Source organism: Aotus nancymaae, unplaced genomic scaffold (genome assembly GCF_030222135.1).
Source record: "Aotus nancymaae isolate 86718 unplaced genomic scaffold, 86718_ANA_hifiasm-v0.15.2.pri h1tg000067l, whole genome shotgun sequence".
NCBI lineage: Eukaryota > Metazoa > Chordata > Mammalia > Primates > Aotidae > Aotus > Aotus nancymaae.
The window spans coordinates 22,047,271-22,065,097 of record NW_026988482.1 but is presented as its reverse complement, the minus strand read 5'-3'; the positions used below and the strand labels follow the sequence as shown (position 1 = coordinate 22,065,097).

The following is a 17,827-nucleotide window of genomic DNA, read 5'->3' as shown; positions in this document are numbered from 1 at the left end:
AGCAGATGCATTGTCACAGCTAAAAAGTCATCGTAACCCCAGGTGGTTTTCATTTGAGAAATTTCGGGCTCTCCACCTTCCCATTTCTGTGTGATGCCTCAGCATCCTCCGTCTCCTCATTCCTGTATCACATATTCCTGTTTCCTGTACTCCTGTTTCTTTACCCGTCTATCGCTCACACTGTCTGCATCTTATGTTTTATGACAATTTGCCATAGCCTGGAAAGGACACGTCTTGCATGTCTGTGTGCTTGTGCACATCCAGTGCTTGGTTTAACACCCTTCCCTTAGGAGTGCAGTAGGATCTGAGAGTAAAATAATGATCTCTGTTCTAGGGCCTAGTGGAAGATGAGGAAGGTTATTCTTGTATGTCACATATAGTCACCTGCCAGGCAGTGTGGCAAGGGGCAAACTTATCACCAGCCCAAAGCATCTGAGAATTCTAATGTTTGCTCTGTGTCTCCAAGGATAGGACAGATGACTGCGCCCAAAGGGGCGTGATTCCTCCTACATGATAGTGCTAAACCCTTAAACATTTAATATAAAGTAGAATCTGACTATATCTGTTTTTGTAATCAAGCAATTTATCTAAGCAAATGTCTATCTCATGTACAATCATATTTGCATGTTAATGACCTCAAGGTTATATAAACTGCTGAACATGATTTATTTACCAGTACTCAAGTATAGAAATATAAGTGAATATTCATAGTATAAACAAGCATACTTGCACATTTTCCCTTGCACATTTCTCTGATTTAAAATGATTCTTGACCGGGCATGGTGGCTCACACCTGTAACCCCAGCACTTGGGAGGCCAAGCTGGGTGGATCATTTGATGTCAGGAGTTGGGAACCAGCCTGACCAAGATGCTGAAACCTCGTCTCTACTAAAACAAAATACAAAATTAGCCGAGCGTGGTGGTACCCGCCTGTAATCCCAGCTACTTGGGAGGCTGAGGCAGGAGAAGGGCTTGAACCAGGGAGGTGGAGGTTGCAGTGAGCCGAGATCTCGCCATTACACTGTCCAGCAAAAGTGAATTGATTTGCCTTCCAGCAGACTTACATGAGAGTATACAGTCCACGTACTTTCCAGAGCTTTGTGTTAGCATTCTTTCTAACCGTAGTAAATTTGGTAAATGAAAAATTACATTGGGTGGTTTAAATATTGACTTACTTATATAACAATGTAAAGAAGTAACAATTATCCCGTTTTCTTTGTTATTCATTTTTATATATACTGTTGTTATCGCCTGTGGTATCCATCTGCCCCCTTTTCTACCATGAAAATTTTTCATTTGATGTAAGATAGCTTTATAAAATATTAATATAATTGATGATTAATATAATTAATAATTATTTTAATATTTTATCTATAATATTGTCAAAAACACTTCCCAATAATACTTTTATATTTTACTTTAATTCATGGGAATTTTACTATAAAATTAGCACTTTTTATTTTGTCAAATCTTTAATTTTATCATTCTTTTACTTATATTTTCTGAATTTGATATCATGACCTCTACAATATATGTTTACAAAAATATTTACTGATATATTTAATATCTGTTGTTGTAGTTTGTTATGTTGGACTTGTTTATATTTTGAGATTCACTTAGAAATGCACAAAGTACAAATGATAACTTGAATTTTAATTTCCAAACAATTAACTAGCATCAACTCCTGAATAAATCATTCTTTTCTTATTGCATTCAAATCCCACATATGGCCAAGGGTGGTGGCACACACCTGTAATCCCAGCAGTTTGGAAGGCCGAGCCAGGTGGATCATCTAAGGTCAGGAGTTCAAGACCAGCCTGGCCAACATGATGAAACCCCGTCTCTATGAAAAACACAAAAATTATCCAGGCATGATGGCATGTGTCTGTAGTCCCAATTACTTGGGAGGCTGAGGCAGGAGAGAATCGCTTGAACACAGGAGGTAGATAGAGGTTGCAGTGAGCCAAGATCGCACCACTGCACTCCAGCCTGGTGACAGTGAGACTGTCTCAAAGAACAAAACAAAACAAAAACAAAAAAACCCCACACATTACCATGCTCATTCTTGGATCTTTTTCTAGATTTTATATGTCACTTCAACAATGTACCTCTCTCTTTAACACCGGTAAATAACATATTATTCTATCTTATTAGTTATGGCAATTCATGCACTTGCTTAGATAAGTCTTTCCATGGTCGTGCTTACAATAATTATCCTTCTATTTTTTTTTCATAAAGTTTTATTTTTCCAAATATACCATTGGTTGGACCCATTCATGCATCTTCACCAGCAGCTGGAGCATCTCCACCCTTGGTATTTCTGGTGTAAATTACTTGAGCTCTGTGCTTTGAAACCAGTTTGATAAGTCCTTTGCTAAGGAGCTCCTGAAAGGCTGCCCTGGCCAAGGAGCCTCGAATCTTCAGTCTCTCAGAAACCACAGCTGGGGTTATAAGTTTATCGTTGGGAACTTCCTTACAGAGTTTATCATAGGTAGCTTTGTCAAACAAGACTAAGTTGTAGAGCTTGTCCCAAACTTTCCCTTTGGACCACTTCTTCTTTTTGGCCTTGCACTTGGGTTTGTTCGCTGGGTCTTTGTCTTTCTTGGCCGACTTTCCAGCATCTTTCTTCTTCTTGTCGTCCTTGGGCAGCATCGCAAAGCTCAGAGAGCAGCAGCGAACACTGCAACCGCGCTAAGATGTCGGACCAAAAAAAAACCAATTACCCGGCTATTTAAGCATGTTCGTTCTCTTATGTTTACTTTTTATTTATTTTAGTTTGGTGTAAAAATGTTCCCAGTGCAAATTTGATTAGATCCCTTGTATGTTATGGTTGGTTTAGATATCTTTGTTTTTGAGACTTCTTTTATATTCATCAGTAAAAACTGGATCTTTCCATCACATATACCCTGCACATTTTGTTAATTTTAAAACCAAGACATTTCAGATACTTTACAAGTGTATCTGCATAATGATCTATTTAATCGTCAACAATTAACTGAACTCTGTCATTAATTCTAATCATTTTTCTCATGTTTTGCCTTTGTATCTACAACAATAATATTTTCTTTCTCCAACACGTTCTTTCTTTTCTGTCATGCTATCCCAGGTTAAAATGGTGTTCAGTAACTGGAATGAAAACAGATTTGTTGTTTCATTCCTTGCTCTGATGGGTTTTCACTTGCGCAGTGGTTCTTAAATTTTTCAACTCCAAATCTCCTGAGAGTATCAAGCTGGACTGGCTTTTTATAGTATCTGAATATAAACAGAGGAATTTTTTTTTTTGAGGTGAAGTTTTTGCTCTGTTACCCACGCTGGAGTGCAGTGGCATGATCTCGGCCCACTGCAACCTCTGCCTCCCGGTTTCAAGGGATTCTTCTGCCTCAGCCTCCCACGTAGCTGGGATTACAGGCATGCGCCACCACGTCTGAGTAATTTTTGTATTTTTAGTAGAGACAGGATCTCACCATGTTGGCCAGGATGGTCTCGAACTCCTGACTTCAAGTGATCCACCTGCTTTGGCCTCCCAAAGTGCTGGGATTACAGGTGTGAACCACCACACCCGTCCTTAAACAGAGGAATTTTTAATCACATGAAGCTGAATAAAAATCTGTGTCACAGGCCGGGCGCAGTGGCTCACGCCTATAATCCCAGCACTTTGGGAGGCCGAGGCGGGTGGATCATGAAGTCAAGAGATTGAGACCATCCTGGTCAACATGGTGAAACCCCGTCTCTACTAAAAATACAAAAATTAGCTGGGCATGGTGGCGCGTGCCTGTAATCCCAGCTACTCGGGAGGCTGAGGCAGGAGAATTGCCTGAACCCAGGAGATGGAGGTTGCAGTGAGCCGAGATCGCGCCATTGCACTCCAGCCTGGGTAACAAGAGCAAAACTCCATCTCAAAAAAAAAAAAAAAAAAAAAATCTGTGTCACTTGCCCGCTGATTTATCCAAGGGTAGAGAAAGGACTGCTACATAGAGGGAATTTAAAGGGGATGGGGAAAGTTGTTTCGGTTTTACATAAATGAGGACATTCTATTCATTAGAATGAAAACTAATTCATACATTATTTTTCTAGTTTCATAATAAAATGGTCAGTGTTCCCAAGTGGCCAGGATTGTAACCCCTGGAGAAAGGCCATTTGATCTTAGCTCCATGACTACAAGTTAATAAACTTGGTCCCTCCTAAGCCAATTCATGTTTCCTATGGGGATAATATTAGTCCCTAGGGTTAGGATATTGTGAAGATTGAATTAAATGAGACAGTTTCCATAAAGTGCTAAATTCAATTCCTAGCACTTAGGAAACTCTTAATAAAGCCTTGTTATTGTTGCTATTGCTGTTGTTACTCTCATAATTACCATCATCATCACAATAACAATGAAAATACTGTGCATCTCTCACTGCAATCTGGGACATTTTACATTGTACAAGAATTAGCTGAAATTGCAGGGCGCGGTCGCTCACACCTGTAATCCCAGCATTTTGGGAGGCCAAGGCAGGAGAATCACTTGAACCTGGGAGGCGGAGGTTGCGGTGAGCCGAGGGCATGCCGTTGCACTCCAGTCTGGGCGATAGAGCAAGACTCCATCTCATAAATAAAAAAAGAGCTGAAATTTGTCTGTAAAATCATGCGGAACAAATATTTAAAATTTAGTTTCTCAAAAACCCCCCTTGATTTCTTCAATAAGAAAGAGGCTATTTTATTTATTTATTATTTATTTATTTATTTTGACACTGGGTCTCACTCTGTCGCCCAGGCTGGAGTGCAGCAGAACAATCACAGCTCTCTGCAACCTCAACCTCTTGGGCTCAAGTAATCCTCTCACCTCAGCCTCCTGAGTAGCTGGGACTACAGGTACATGCCACATGCCCAGCTAATTTTTAAAATGTTTATAGAGGCAGGGTTTCACTATGTTGCCGAGGCTGGTCTCAGACTCCTGAGCTCAAGTGATCCTCCACCTTGGCCTCTCTAACTGCTGGGAGCCACCACACCCAGCCTACTGGGCATTCTCTTATGCCCAACCTTAGCAAGGCGTCTGCCTTACCACACACTCAATGACTAGCACCGAGTGAATTTAGTCCAGCTGCGCCTTGAGCTCTGCCCAGCAGGCTATCAGTATTTGACTATACTAAACATTTCATTTAAAAAATGCTCTGAAGCTGGGCGCGGTAGCTCACGCCTGTAATCCCAGCACTTTGGGAGGCCGAGGCAGGCAGATCACCTGAGGTCAGGGGTTCAAGACTAACCTGGCCAACATGGTCAAACCCCGTCTCTACCAAAAATACAAAAATTAGCTGGGCATGGTGGTGCACACCTGTAATCCCAGCTACTTGGGAAGCTGAGGCAGGAAAATCACTTGAGCCCGGGAGGCAGAGTTTGCAGTGAGCCAAGATTGTGCCACTGTACTTCAGCATGGACAACAGAGTGAGATTCCTCAAAAAAAAAAAAAAAAAATTGCTCTGCTTGCCTGCCTCTAACCAAAAATAAATACTCATTGCTGAGTTACTTTTACTGTGGAAAAATGACTCATCTGCTTGACATTGCTCTTTCACCAAAGGGCCTTCTGTGGTTTCACCTTTGCAATTTAAAACTTACAGTGAAATTAAATTCTGTTACTTATTGTGGCTGTGTACCATCTTAAACTACCATTAATCGCAAAGACAGATGATACCAAGGAATGATTTCAATGCCGCATCTGCAAGCATGGAAAAGTGCAAGCTGGAATCAGTCTCTGTGGAGGCGCAGCCCCCAAGAGACGGCAGCATCTGTGTAGAAACCAAACACGTGCCTTTTTTTCCTCTGTGTTTATAGAACTGTCTTCTGCTTATGGTCATTGATTCTGGATTTCCACATACACAGGTATATGAAGTTTCCCACTCTAATAAATTCCCATTTTTAAGTAGAAGTATAGAAAAACTCTGAAAGTTAAATGATGAATAGTGGATTTGGCAAGGGCTGTTCTGTTTACCTAGTACTGCTCTGTTTACCTAGTACTGCGCAGTTTACCTAGTACTGCGCAGTTTACCTAGTACTGTTCTGTTTACCTAGTACTGCGCTGTTTACCTAGTAGTGTTCTGTTTACCTAGTACTGCGCTGTTTACCTAGTACTGAGCAGTTTACCTAGTACTGTGCTGTTTACCTAGTACTGCGCAGTTTACCTAGTACTGTTCTGTTTACCTAGTACTGCGCTGTTTACCTAGTAGTGTTCTGTTTACCTAGTACTGTGCTGTTTACCTAGTACTGCGCAGTTTACCTAGTACTGTTCTGTTTACCTAGCACTGCGCTGTTTACCTAGTAGTGTTCTGTTTACCTAGTACTGCGCTGTTTACCTAGTACTGAGCAGTTTACCTAGTACTGCGCTGTTTACCTAGTACTGCGCAGTTTACCTAGTACTGTTCTGTTTACCTAGTACTGCGCTGTTTACCTAGTAGTGTTCTGTTTACCTAGTACTGCGCTGTTTACCTAGTACTGCACGGTTTACCTAGTACTGCGCTGTTTACCTAGTACTGCGCAGTTTACCTAGTACTGCGCTGTTTACCTAGTACTTCACAGTTTACCTAGTACTGTTCTGTTTACCTAGTACTGCGCTGTTTACCTAGTACTGCACAGTTTACCTAGTACTGTTCTGTTTACCTAGTTACTGCGCAGTTTACCTAGTACTGTTCTGTTTACCTAGTACTGCGCTGTTTACCTAGTAGTGTTCTGTTTACCTAGTACTGCGCTGTTTACCTAGTATTGCGCAGTTTACCTAGTACTGCGCTGTTTACCTAGTACTTCACAGTTTACCTAGTTCTGTTCTGTTTACCTAGTACTGCACTGTTTACCTAGTACTGCACAGTTTACCTAGTACTGTTCTGTTTACCTAGTACTGCGCAGTTTACCTAGTACTGTTCTGTTTACCTAGTACTGCGCTGTTTACCTAGTAGTGTTCTGTTTACCTAGTACTGTGCTGTTTACCTAGTACTGTGCAGTTTACCTAGTACTGTGCTGTTTACCTAGTACTTCACAGTTTACCTAGTACTGTGCTGTTTACCTAGTACTGCGCAGTTTACCTAGTACTGTGCTGTTTACCTAGTACTGCGCAGTTTACCTAGTACTGCGCTGTTTACCTAGTACTGCACAGTTTACCTAGTACTGTTCTGTTTACCTAGTACTGCGCAGTTTACCTAGTACTGTTCTGTTTACCTAGTACTGCGCTGTTTACCTAGTAGTGTTCTGTTTACCTAGTACTGTGCTGTTTACCTAGTACTGCGCAGTTTACCTAGTACTGTGCTGTTTACCTAGTACTTCACAGTTTACCTAGTACTGTGCTGTTTACCTAGTACTGCACAGTTTACCTAGTACTGCACGGTTTACCTAGTACGGCTCTGTTTACCTAGTACTGCGCAGTTTACCTAGTACTGCGCTGTTTACCTAGTACTGTGCAGTTTACCTAGTACTGCACAGTTTACCTAGTACTGTTCTGTTTACCTAGTACTGCGCTGTTTACCTAGTAGTGTTCTGTTTACCTAGTACTGCGCAGTTTACCTAGTACTGCGCAGTTTACCTAGTACTGCACAGTTTACCTAGTACTGCGCTGTTTACCTAGTACTACGCAGTTTACTTAGTACTGTTCTGTTTACCTAGTACTGCGCTGTTTACCTAGTAGTGTTCTGTTTACCTAGTACTGCGCAGTTTACCTAGTACTGTTCTGTTTACCTAGTACTGCGCTGTTTACCTAGTACTGCACAGTTTACCTAGTACTGTTCTGTTTACCTAGTACTGCGCTGTTTACCTAGTAGTGTTCTGCTTACCTAGTACTGCACAGTTTACCTAGTACTGTTCTGTTTACCTAGTACTGCGCTGTTTACCTAGTAGTGTTCTGTTTACCTAGTACTGCGCAGTTTACCTAGTACTGTTCTGTTTACCTAGTACTGCGCTGTTTACCTAGTAGTGTTCTGTTTACCTAGTACTGCGCTGTTTACCTAGTACTGCGCTGTTTACCTAGTAGTGTTCTGCTTACCTAGTACTGCACAATTTACCTAGTACTCTTCTGTTTACCTAGTACTGAGCTGTTTACCTAGTAGTGTTCTGCTTACCTAGTACTGTGCAGTTTACCTAGTACTGTTCTGTTTACCTAGTACTGCGCTGTTTACCTAGTAGTGTTCTGTTTACCTAGTACTGCGCTGTTTACCTAGTAGTGTTCTGTTTACCTAGTACTGCACAGTTTACCTAGTACTGTTCTGTTTACCTCGTACTGCGCTGTTTACCTAGTAGTGTTCTGTTTATCTAGTACTGTGCTGTTTACCTAGTACTGCGCAGTTTACCTAGTACTGTTCTGTTTACCTAGTACTGCGCTGTTTACCTAGTAGTGTTCTGTTTACCTAGTACTGTGCTGTTTACCTAGTACTGCACAGTTTACCTAGTACTGTTCTGTTTACCTAGTACTGCGCTGTTTACCTAGTAGTGTTCTGTTTACCTAGTACTGCGCAGTTTACCTAGTACTGTTCTGTTTACCTAGTACTGCGCTGTTTACCTAGTAGTGTTCTGTTTACCTAGTACTGCGCAGTTTACCTAGTACTGTTCTGTTTACCTAGTACTACGCTGTTTACCTAGTACTGCACAGTTTACCTAGTACTGTTCTGTTTACCTAATACTGCGCTGTTTACCTAGTAGTGTTCTGCTTACCTAGTACTGCACAGTTTACCTAGTACTGTTCTGTTTACCTAGTACTGCGCTGTTTACCTAGTAGTGTTCTGTTTACCTAGTACTGCGCAGTTTACCTAGTACTGTTCTGTTTACCTAGTACTGCGCTGTTTACCTAGTAGTGTTCTGTTTACCTAGTACTGTGCTGTTTACCTAGTACTGCGCTGTTTACCTAGTAGTGTTCTGCTTACCTAGTACTGCACAGTTTACCTAGTACTGTTCTGTTTACCTAGTACTGAGCTGTTTACCTAGTAGTGTTTTGCTTACCTAGTACTGCGCAGTTTACCTAGTACTCTTCTGTTTACCTAGTACTGCGCTGTTTACCTAGTAGTGTTCTGTTTACCTAGTACTGCGCTGTTTACCTAGTACTGCGCAGTTTACCTAGTACTGCGCTGTTTACCTAGTAGTGTTCTGTTTACCTAGTACTGCGCTGTTTACCTAGTAGTGTTCTGTTTACCTAGTACTGCGCTGTTTACCTAGTACTGCTCTGTTTACCTAGTGCCATTGTTTTGAGATAGCACTAAAAAGCCATCCCAAAACCATGGCTTGAAACAATAGCCAGTGTTTATTTTGCTCAGGAATCTGGGGCTGACTGGACTGCCAGGCAGCTGTTGCCTGGGGGCATCTCTAAGGTCCCAGTCCGTGGAGGCTGCAGTCACACGCAAGTGTCCTCACTCACACGCCCAGTGTCTGGGCTGGTAAGACTCCAGGCGCTGAATGCTGGATAGGCTGGGTCTGCTGGGTCTCTCTCTTTGTGGTGCCCCCACAGAGCAGCTGAGGGCTGCCAGACTGCTCGCATGATGGTTAAAGGCTCCCAGAGCAAGTATCCCGGAGAAGCGGCAGGACCTGTGTGGCTTTCTCTAAGCAGCCTCAGAAGGCACTTGGCTCCCTTCTGCTGCAATCATCAAGGGCTTGGTTTAAGGGCGTGGCCTCTGTATCTTGATGGGGAGAGTGTGGAAGAATTGGTGGATGTGTTTGACAGCCACCACCAAAGCAGAGAAAAAACCACTGAGAGGCTGAACATTAAGGGATAGGGGGAAATGCCTCTGCAGGTGTTGAAAGCCTTTCTCACGTGGGGTTTGCCTGATCTTCCCACAACTCATTTCCCAGCTCTCTGCATTCTGAAAAGCCAGGACGTCTACCTCTGGGCCTTTGTCCCTGCCTTTGTCTCTGCCCGGCAAGCCATTCCTCCATCCGGCAAATTCATTCTTCAAGATCCAGTTCCATGGTGCCGTCTGCCAAGACAGGGCCCCACCTCTGCCCTCCTCCTGCCATGACCACACAGACTAGGCATGTTTTCCAGGTTCTTTCTCCAGGAGGACCGGGCACACAGGAAACCAATGACCACTCACTTCACCAAGGTCACCTTTCCTCAGAGGCACTGGCAAGACTCGCTATGGAAGCACAGGTTGATTTCAGCTCACCTGCTGTCACCCGTTCTTGTCCCTGGGGATGCCTTGGCTGAACCTGAAAGAAATGCAGGAACTAGCGATGTGTGGTCCTGTGCTAGTGCCTGAGACAGGCCAGGGGCCTCCTGCAGCCGCTTGTCAGCACTGCTCAGAGGATGTACAGGTGCGTGGGTGCACCTGCTTGCTCGTATGTCCCCTTCACTTCTCATAGTGGGCCTGGTTTTGCTCAATGACAGCAGGGTATAAAAGATTCCTCCTGGTTTGAAACAGGGTTTCCCTGAGGTCAAGGTGTCTCCCATGTGCCTGTTGGCCTCTTTCTCTCTCCTCCACTGCTCTCTGCCACCCCTTAGAAGGGTCCACCCACATTTCCCATGAGGATCAAAGCAATTGTGTGGGAGAGAAGAGCTTGCCTCTGAAGGCGGGCTTTGGAGATAACCCCTTATTGATGATCCTCACCTCTTCCTCGTGGTCCTGTGTGGACCAGGCCACACAGACCCAGAGCCCTTACTGCACCAGGCACCACTGCCCCAGCTCTAGGCTGCCACCCTCTGGGCTCCAGCAGCTGGGGGTGCAGAGAGCACCTGGCTCCTCGGAACTCAGAGGAAGTACCTCAATGCTAACCTGGGCAGCTCGGCCATGCAGGTCCTTTCAAGCCTTCAGAGCAGGGAAAGAAGTCACTGTCTCCAGAGCAGACAGTGGGCAGGGCACACCTGTCCCAGCCGCCAGCAGCCTCCACCCAAGGGCACCCCATGCACTGCGGTCAGCTCTTTCTTCACACTCCGTGGCATGGGCTGCAGCCCTGCTCTGGGCCCTGGGAACCGAGGGAGACAGCCAAATCCCGAGGGACACAAGGTCACATGGCCCTGCAGCTCGGTCCCCCGTTGTCCAGGCTGTGACTTCCTGCTCCTGTTCCTTCCCTCCAGGAAAAGCCACATGTTCTACCCACCCTCGCCTGCACCTCCCTCCATCCCTGGGTCCAGAACTGCTGGTGGGTCAGTGCTGAGGGATTTCCCACTGAGCAGACCTCAGCTGTGGACTTGAGGAGAGAGATGATGCTTCAGATCCTCCTCGCTCACTTCTCGGCTTGGTGCTGGGGCAAACAACCTGAAAACCGACTGAGTCTCCATGAGTGCTGCCCTCCCCCTCTCCAATCCCAGCACCCAGGGGCCCAGTGGGTCTTATTTCCATCGGAAATTTCGCTGCGGGGTGGTTTGGAGTCCTTGTCATTCTCTTCCCTGCCCTCGATCATGGATGTGTGTTACTGTTTCCGTTTGGAGCGGGGTCCTTGAGGGACAGGGTCATGGCTCCCCAGCCTATGGGCTGTCATCAATAGTGTTCTGGGCAGAGCACGGTGACTCATGCCTGTAATCCCAGCACTTTGGGAGGCCGAAGCGGGCAGATCACTTGAGGTCAGGAGTTCAAGATCAGCCTGGACAACGTGGTGAAATGCTGTCTTTACTAAAAATACAAAACTTACCCAGGTGTGGTGGCATGCACCTATAATCCCAAGTACTTGGGAGGCTGAGACAGGAGAATCACTTGAATCCAGGAGGTGGAGGTTGCAGTGAGCCAAGACCACACCATTGCACTCCAGCCTGAGCAACAGAGTGAGACTCTCTCTCAAAAGAAAAAAAAAAAACAACAGTGTTCTGAATTATTCAAGGCCTGTCCTGGAGTTAAACTGAACCCTTCCCTCTAGCCCCCCAACTAGCACCACACTGAAGAGTAACAGCTGCCTTGACTACCCCGCTGTTCCATTCATGACTAGATTGGATGGGAGGGGGATGGTGTCCAAGGTGCTGGGGAGCTGCAGCCTCATTGCTGTCATTCATTCACTTAATGGACTTTGCACAGAGCACAGTTCAAGGTCCTGGGGATGAAGCAGTGGCCAAGACAGAAGAGGCCTCTCCCTGCCCTCCCCAGGCACCCTGTCCAGCAAGGAGCAGGGATTTAGCCAGGAGATGGTGTCAGTGAGGACAAAACGTGCACAGTGACAGGGGGCAGGGAGAAGGCAGAGGCGGCAAACCGCCGTCAGGGAAGTCTCTCGTGGGAAGCATTGTTTAGCCTGGAACCTGAGGGACAAGAACGAACCTGCTCTGGGGAGAGTGGGGGCCAGGCAGAGGACACCAGTGCAGGGCCATGAGGTGGGAGAGGCTCAGGGGGCTCCGGGAACATGAACACAGGTGGCAGGAGTGATGAGAGCACAGAGAGCAAAGAGGGTAGGAGTCATAAGGGGCTGGCAGAGGGATTCCAGGGCGACCCCAGGGACCGGTCCTGTGAGTCAGGAGAAAGAGGCTGATGCATTCTAGGCACTGAGAAGCCATGGAGGGGTGTGAGCGGGGCTGATTTCATGAAGCTGCCTCTGGCTGCCGTGTTGACACCTGGCTGGGATGGGGGTGGGAAGGCAGCAGGAAGACCAAGGAGGAGGTCGGGGCAGGAGGCGTCCAGCTGGGAGGGGACCAGGGCCTGGAGAAGGGCGTGCATGTGCATGGAGAGAAGCGGATGTGCCCAAGACCCACGCTGCCTTCGGGCTGACAGAGGTGCTGATGGAACAGAGGTGGGGACGAGAAGGGAGGAACCCCAAATCAGAGCGCTCAGCACTGAGGGCGCACTCTCAATCAGGGCCTGACCAGGGATGAAGGGAAGCCGTGTTCTGAAGGCAGGTGATGGGGGGTGTCAGATCTCTGTTAGGAGACGCGTGGAGAATGGGCTGTGACTCTGCTCCCTGGGAAGCCTGCACATACCCACGCAGGCCACACAAGCAAGGCCCCACGGCAGTCCAACCTGCACCGCGGCTGAATGCCCTACAATTCCTCCTGGAGCCAGGGAAGCTACGACTTGGGTGAAGCCACTGCGAGGCCTTTCTCAGCTGCAGGCTACAAAGTTGCTTGGCTGTAATATGGGGACAGCTCCTAACTGGCTGAGTGACCCTCTGCACACTGTCATCCGACCCCTCCGGGTCAGAGTCAGATCGTGGGACGAGGGACTAAGGGAGCTGACCTGCCCATCTTGCTTCTGCTGTTCTTGTGAATGATAAACTGTCTGAATCCACGTGGGCTCGTTGTCTCGTCCCTGGCTGGATGCATGGGAGTATGCCAACTCCACCAGCAGCTGCGGTCATGTAGACACCACGTCGTCGCTTGTAAATTGCTTCACAGTTTGACAAATTGGTTCCAAACGTGGGGCCAGTAAGGGTACAATGCCTTTCTGCAGAGAAGACAGAAGAGGCCCACGTGGCTGACCAAAGAAGGGAGGCGGAAGACCCCAGGTCACCCAGGGATGGTGAGAGGAGGGAACAGGGTGCCCCTCTGTCCCACCTGCTGAGGAATGTTTGCAGGCTGAGGAGCAAGAAGTAGAATTGAAACCAACTACCCAAATGCTGCCTTTCCTGATATCCAGAGAGTTCTTGGACTCAGGGAGATTTGGAAAAAAAAAAAAGGCCAGGCACGGTGGCTCGTGCCTATAATCCCAGCACTTTGGGAGTCAGGAAGATCACCTGAGGTCAGAAGGTCAAGACCAGCCTGGCCAACATAGTGAAACCCCGTTTTCTACTAAAAATATAAAAATCAGCCTGGTGTGGTGACAGGTGCCTGTAGTCCCAGCTACCCCGGAGGCTGAGGTAGGAGAATCACTTGAATCCGGGAAGTAAAGGTCACAGTGAGCCGAGATCGTGCCACTGTGCTCCAGCCTGGGCAACAGCAGTGAAACCCCGTCTCAAAAAAATAAATAAATAAATAAAAAGATAAATAAAATAAAAACAGACAGGATGAAATAGCAGGGGAGGCTGGGTCAGGGGCCCGGTAGGAGCGAGCAGCTCTGCGCGTCAGCTGAGGCTATGACTCCTGGCTACAAGGTCTGCTCCCAGCGAGGAAGTGCCACAGTTAGAACCGTGACCGGGATTCAAGGGCACATCTGGAAGCCCACCACTCTTCGCCTGCCCAGGCACAGGATGGCAGTAAAGCAGCAGAGAACGGAAGAGAGCCTGGGCCACAGCACTAAGGAGCTGGAGAGGAAGACGTACTTAAGGAAGCCGTCCAGCGGCTATGCTGACTGCCCTCCCCACCGCCCAATTCGTCCTGAAGAGCCCTGAAAATTATGAGTGTGTGTGGCAGACAATTATTCGGCCTGGAGCCGGTTGCAGCAGGATGCCGGCAGTCAGCAGAGGTGATCCTGGTGTTCTGAGTACGGCAGTCACCTGACAGACACGGCCCAGCGCACCCCCTTGAGTGGCAGTTACTGGCTTGCAGCTGGGTGTAGGTGGACACTGAGAGATGAGCTCCACATGCATGGCTCCTGCCAGGCAGCCCGCATAGGATGGGCCTGGAGGAAAGACACCAACACAGTGGACACCGCCCAGCAAACGTCTGTCACCAAATGACAGGGGGACAGCCAAGAACGGAGGAAGCCAGGCATCAGTGGAATCTCCCACCTGCATGAAAAAGTGGCCAGTCACCCGCCAGGCGTAGCTACCCCAGACCTGAGGTCTGCACCAGCACCTCAGGCTCCTTGTGGACTTCACCACAGCACAGTCCCTGAGGAGGCCTGGGCCTGAGTCACAGGCAGACCAGCCAAGCTACGGCACCCACAGAAAAGACTGATGACAGCCGCGTATGAAGAAAGAAGTCTGCGCATGGCACAGGTGCAGGCTGCGGTGCTTGCCCTGGAAACCGCCCCCTCCAAAATGCACCTTCTTCCATTCTCACTAGCTGGCAGCCAGTAGCCAGTGGGCTGACTGTGTGGTCTGGCACTTGACAGTGGAACAGCTGGATGTCAGCTCCCAACCCTGGTAGGAGCAAACAAGCTGACCTATTCTGCATAGCCCAGGTAAGGATCTGAGCCACCCGGATACCCCATCACTCAGGGCCTGGCCATCCGTCTATAGCTCAGGACTAGGGCCCACGTCAAAGCCTAGTGAGGCCAGCACACGAAGCCAAGCCAGCCTGCAAGTGTACCCGCTCCACAGTCACGTGACAAAGTGATTCCAGCGCACACAGCGACCTGTGCATTCCAGTACGCTGACCTGGCCAGTCCTGGCAGACAGACTCCGCGGACCCCCTCCCCTCCTGCCAGGAGCACCTCGGGGTGCTGACGACTGTAGATGCCTTTCTTGGGTATGACACAGCAATTCCCCTTGCGGGGAGTGTGTGCCCTGCTGCTTGAGAACTCCTCAGTGTACTGCTGCATATCTCAGCTCCTGGAACACATCCAGTCACAGCCAAGAGAACCAGCAATAGGCAGCTCCCTGGGGGCTGTGTGACAGTTCATGTCCCCTACCACCCACAGACAGCAAGTGCCATTAAAAGATGAAATGAACTAACAAACAAACCTGAAGAGATAAGAAGACTCTTAACTGTGGCAATTCTCCAGCAAAGTGTCACTCATTTAAATAAAATACTTAGTCATGACCTAAGGAAGGGAAGGAGAAAAGACCCACACTAGCTGTGAGAGATGCTGCCACATAATTAACCTTTCTCACTGTCCCCTGCCCACCTCCATTCCTGCACGGGGGAAACCCGCTACTGGAACCCGTGGGCTGCAAGGCAGGGGTTGGGGTGGGAGAAGCTTACCCAGTCACTCTTACCTCCTGGCTCTGCGCACGGGCGCTGGGCAGTTGTGGATATTAATGATAATGATCACGATCATTATCCCACATCTGGGATGGTGGTACGTAGTAATCACCTCCGGAAGAATCCAGCTGGACAGGGTGGGTTAGGAGTGGTGAGGATTTCTCTAAGGGGAGCAGCTCCGCTGGAGGGGAAGGAATGCCTTCAGCTCCTGGAGGCAGAGATAGTCCAGACCATTAGCGTCTTTTGGCTCTCGCATGCAGGACACCTGGCCCACCTGTCCTCTCGGAATGCTGTGGTCACCTTGTCCCAGACCATCACCACTGCCCTCAGTCTAACTCCTAGACACCCGTTTTCTCAAGAGAGCCTCAACTGAGGGCTGTTGACTTTAGAGGCAAGACAGCCTCCGCCAAAGCAATGAAACATGATCGATTTCCCAGACACTGATGAGGCTTCCCTTAGCCTCTTCTTATTATTGCTAGTACACTACTGCCAAAACAAACAAACAAAACACTCTCTTCCTCACAGATCGTAGCTACTGCTCTGAATTCAATGGGGCGCTGGACCTCTCATCCCCTACCTGACCCTGACCACTAGACCACACCCGCCTCATCCCTGCCTCTTCCCAAATACTCAGCCAGGGGGCATATGTGAAGATCACTTTGGGAGAGACTTACCTGTCTCGAAGCAGTTTCTGCCAGGGAAGAGAATAGGGACAGGTGGCCGAACACCTGGGCTCCAGCTCCGTACCTGGTAGTGCTGGAGCCGTGCAGTCACCCAGCTGGCACCTGGGCTCTGGTGTGAGACCGTGTGGGTCCAGTCCCCCATAGCTACTCACCCCCTGTTTATCAGGGGCAGAGCATGTGCTTCTGCTTGCCCTTGAGCACCTTGGTTTCCTGGGTTGTGATTCCCCGGGCTTTGGTTGCGAGGAAGTTGAGATAAAGGCCATAAAGTGCGGAGCCGCACCTGCTGTCCTCTTCAACACGTCCAGAGCCCAAGCTGTGTCTCTTGCCTGCCCTTCGCAGCAGAGGGTGCTCCTGATGGCAGAACAGGGTGTCTGGGCAGCTCCTTCTCTTACAGACAACAGGACCCAGTTAGGGAAAGGACTTGGTCAAGGTCCCAGAGAGACCAAGACCCTGGCAGCCTGGATCCCATCCCAGGTTCTCGCCTGCAGCAAGAGTAAATGCCAGAGTGCATGTCTGTACAACCCTTGACAAGGCCAATCAGAAAAGCCCTGACCCGATCTGAGCTTGACCTTGACCCTCACTCTCACTCCAGTCCCTAAATCTACCTTGACCCTGACCCTGACTTCAACCCTAATCCCTAACTCTATCTATCCCTCACACTGACTTTAACCCAGATCCTCACCATATTCTTTTTCTGGCACCCATAAGAGGGCAGCACCTGTCCGCTGTTGGGCCCCAGTGGTCAACCATCCCTCTGGGAGAGTGACAGCTGAGGTCCTGGGGCCCTCCTTGGGGCCCTACTCAGTCAGCATCTGCTTCACTCACATAGTGACACTGAGAGCCTCTCCGGCAGCCCCTGGTCACCCCTCTGGCCTCGGCATCCCTCTAGCCTTCTCTGGCACTGCAGCAGGCAAGGGGCACCCACGGGGAGCACCCTGACCATGCACTGGCTCCAGCACCCTCGGGGGTTTTGTGAATAAACAGAGGCTTGTTCGGTACTCAGGTCCCTCCGAAGCCTGCCAGCTCCCACTGTGGGGTAGCTGTTCCAGACCGTACTCCAGACAGGGAACAGGGCTGCCATGCAGGAGGCCCCTTGGGAGGCTCACTCATAGAGGAGTTGGCGGTCCCTCCAGGGGACTTCATGGGGTCACACTGTGCCCTGGTCCCTTTCAGGACACCCTCTCCATCAACCACCACATCTGGGTCACTGGCTGTGGCCTGGCCACCGTGTGGCATTCCTGCAGCTGGAGCTCCACACCAAGCAGCAGGGCAGTGCCTGGAGGTGTCCTGCCAGACTGACATCATCACTGCCAGGTGTGGACATGTGGCCCCAGGAGGGCCAGGCCTGAGCCTCTGGTGTCCAGTGTGACTATGGAGCGAGGCACAGAGGGTGTCCATCTTTTCTTCCCTTTCTCCTGAGGTTTCAGCTTCAATTTGCTGTCTACTCCCGGCCTGAGTTTGGCCAGGGCTCCATTTCCCTGGG

At 48.5% G+C, this 17,827-nt stretch overlaps 1 protein-coding gene across 2 annotated transcripts; it reads right to left on the bottom strand.

The window, feature by feature from the left end:
* Positions 1–1,923: 1,923 nt before the first annotated feature.
* On the bottom strand, positions 1,924–15,502 carry LOC105707517 (small ribosomal subunit protein eS25-like). 2 transcript variants are annotated; one of them, XM_064366785.1, is made up of 4 exons: positions 15,421–15,502; positions 13,095–13,301; positions 10,110–10,152; positions 1,924–2,691 (listed from the first exon to the last, which is right to left on the bottom strand). In XM_064366785.1, exon 4 carries the CDS (start codon positions 2,650–2,652, stop codon positions 2,275–2,277), a length of 378 nt encoding a protein of 125 aa, XP_064222855.1. In that variant the 5' UTR covers positions 2,653–2,691; positions 10,110–10,152; positions 13,095–13,301; positions 15,421–15,502; the 3' UTR covers positions 1,924–2,274. The 2 variants fall into 2 exon arrangements, with proteins under 2 accessions (XP_064222855.1, XP_064222856.1); XM_064366786.1 differs by lacking the exon at positions 15,421–15,502 and adding an exon at positions 13,412–13,460.
* Between the last annotated feature and the right edge of the window lie 2,325 nt (positions 15,503–17,827).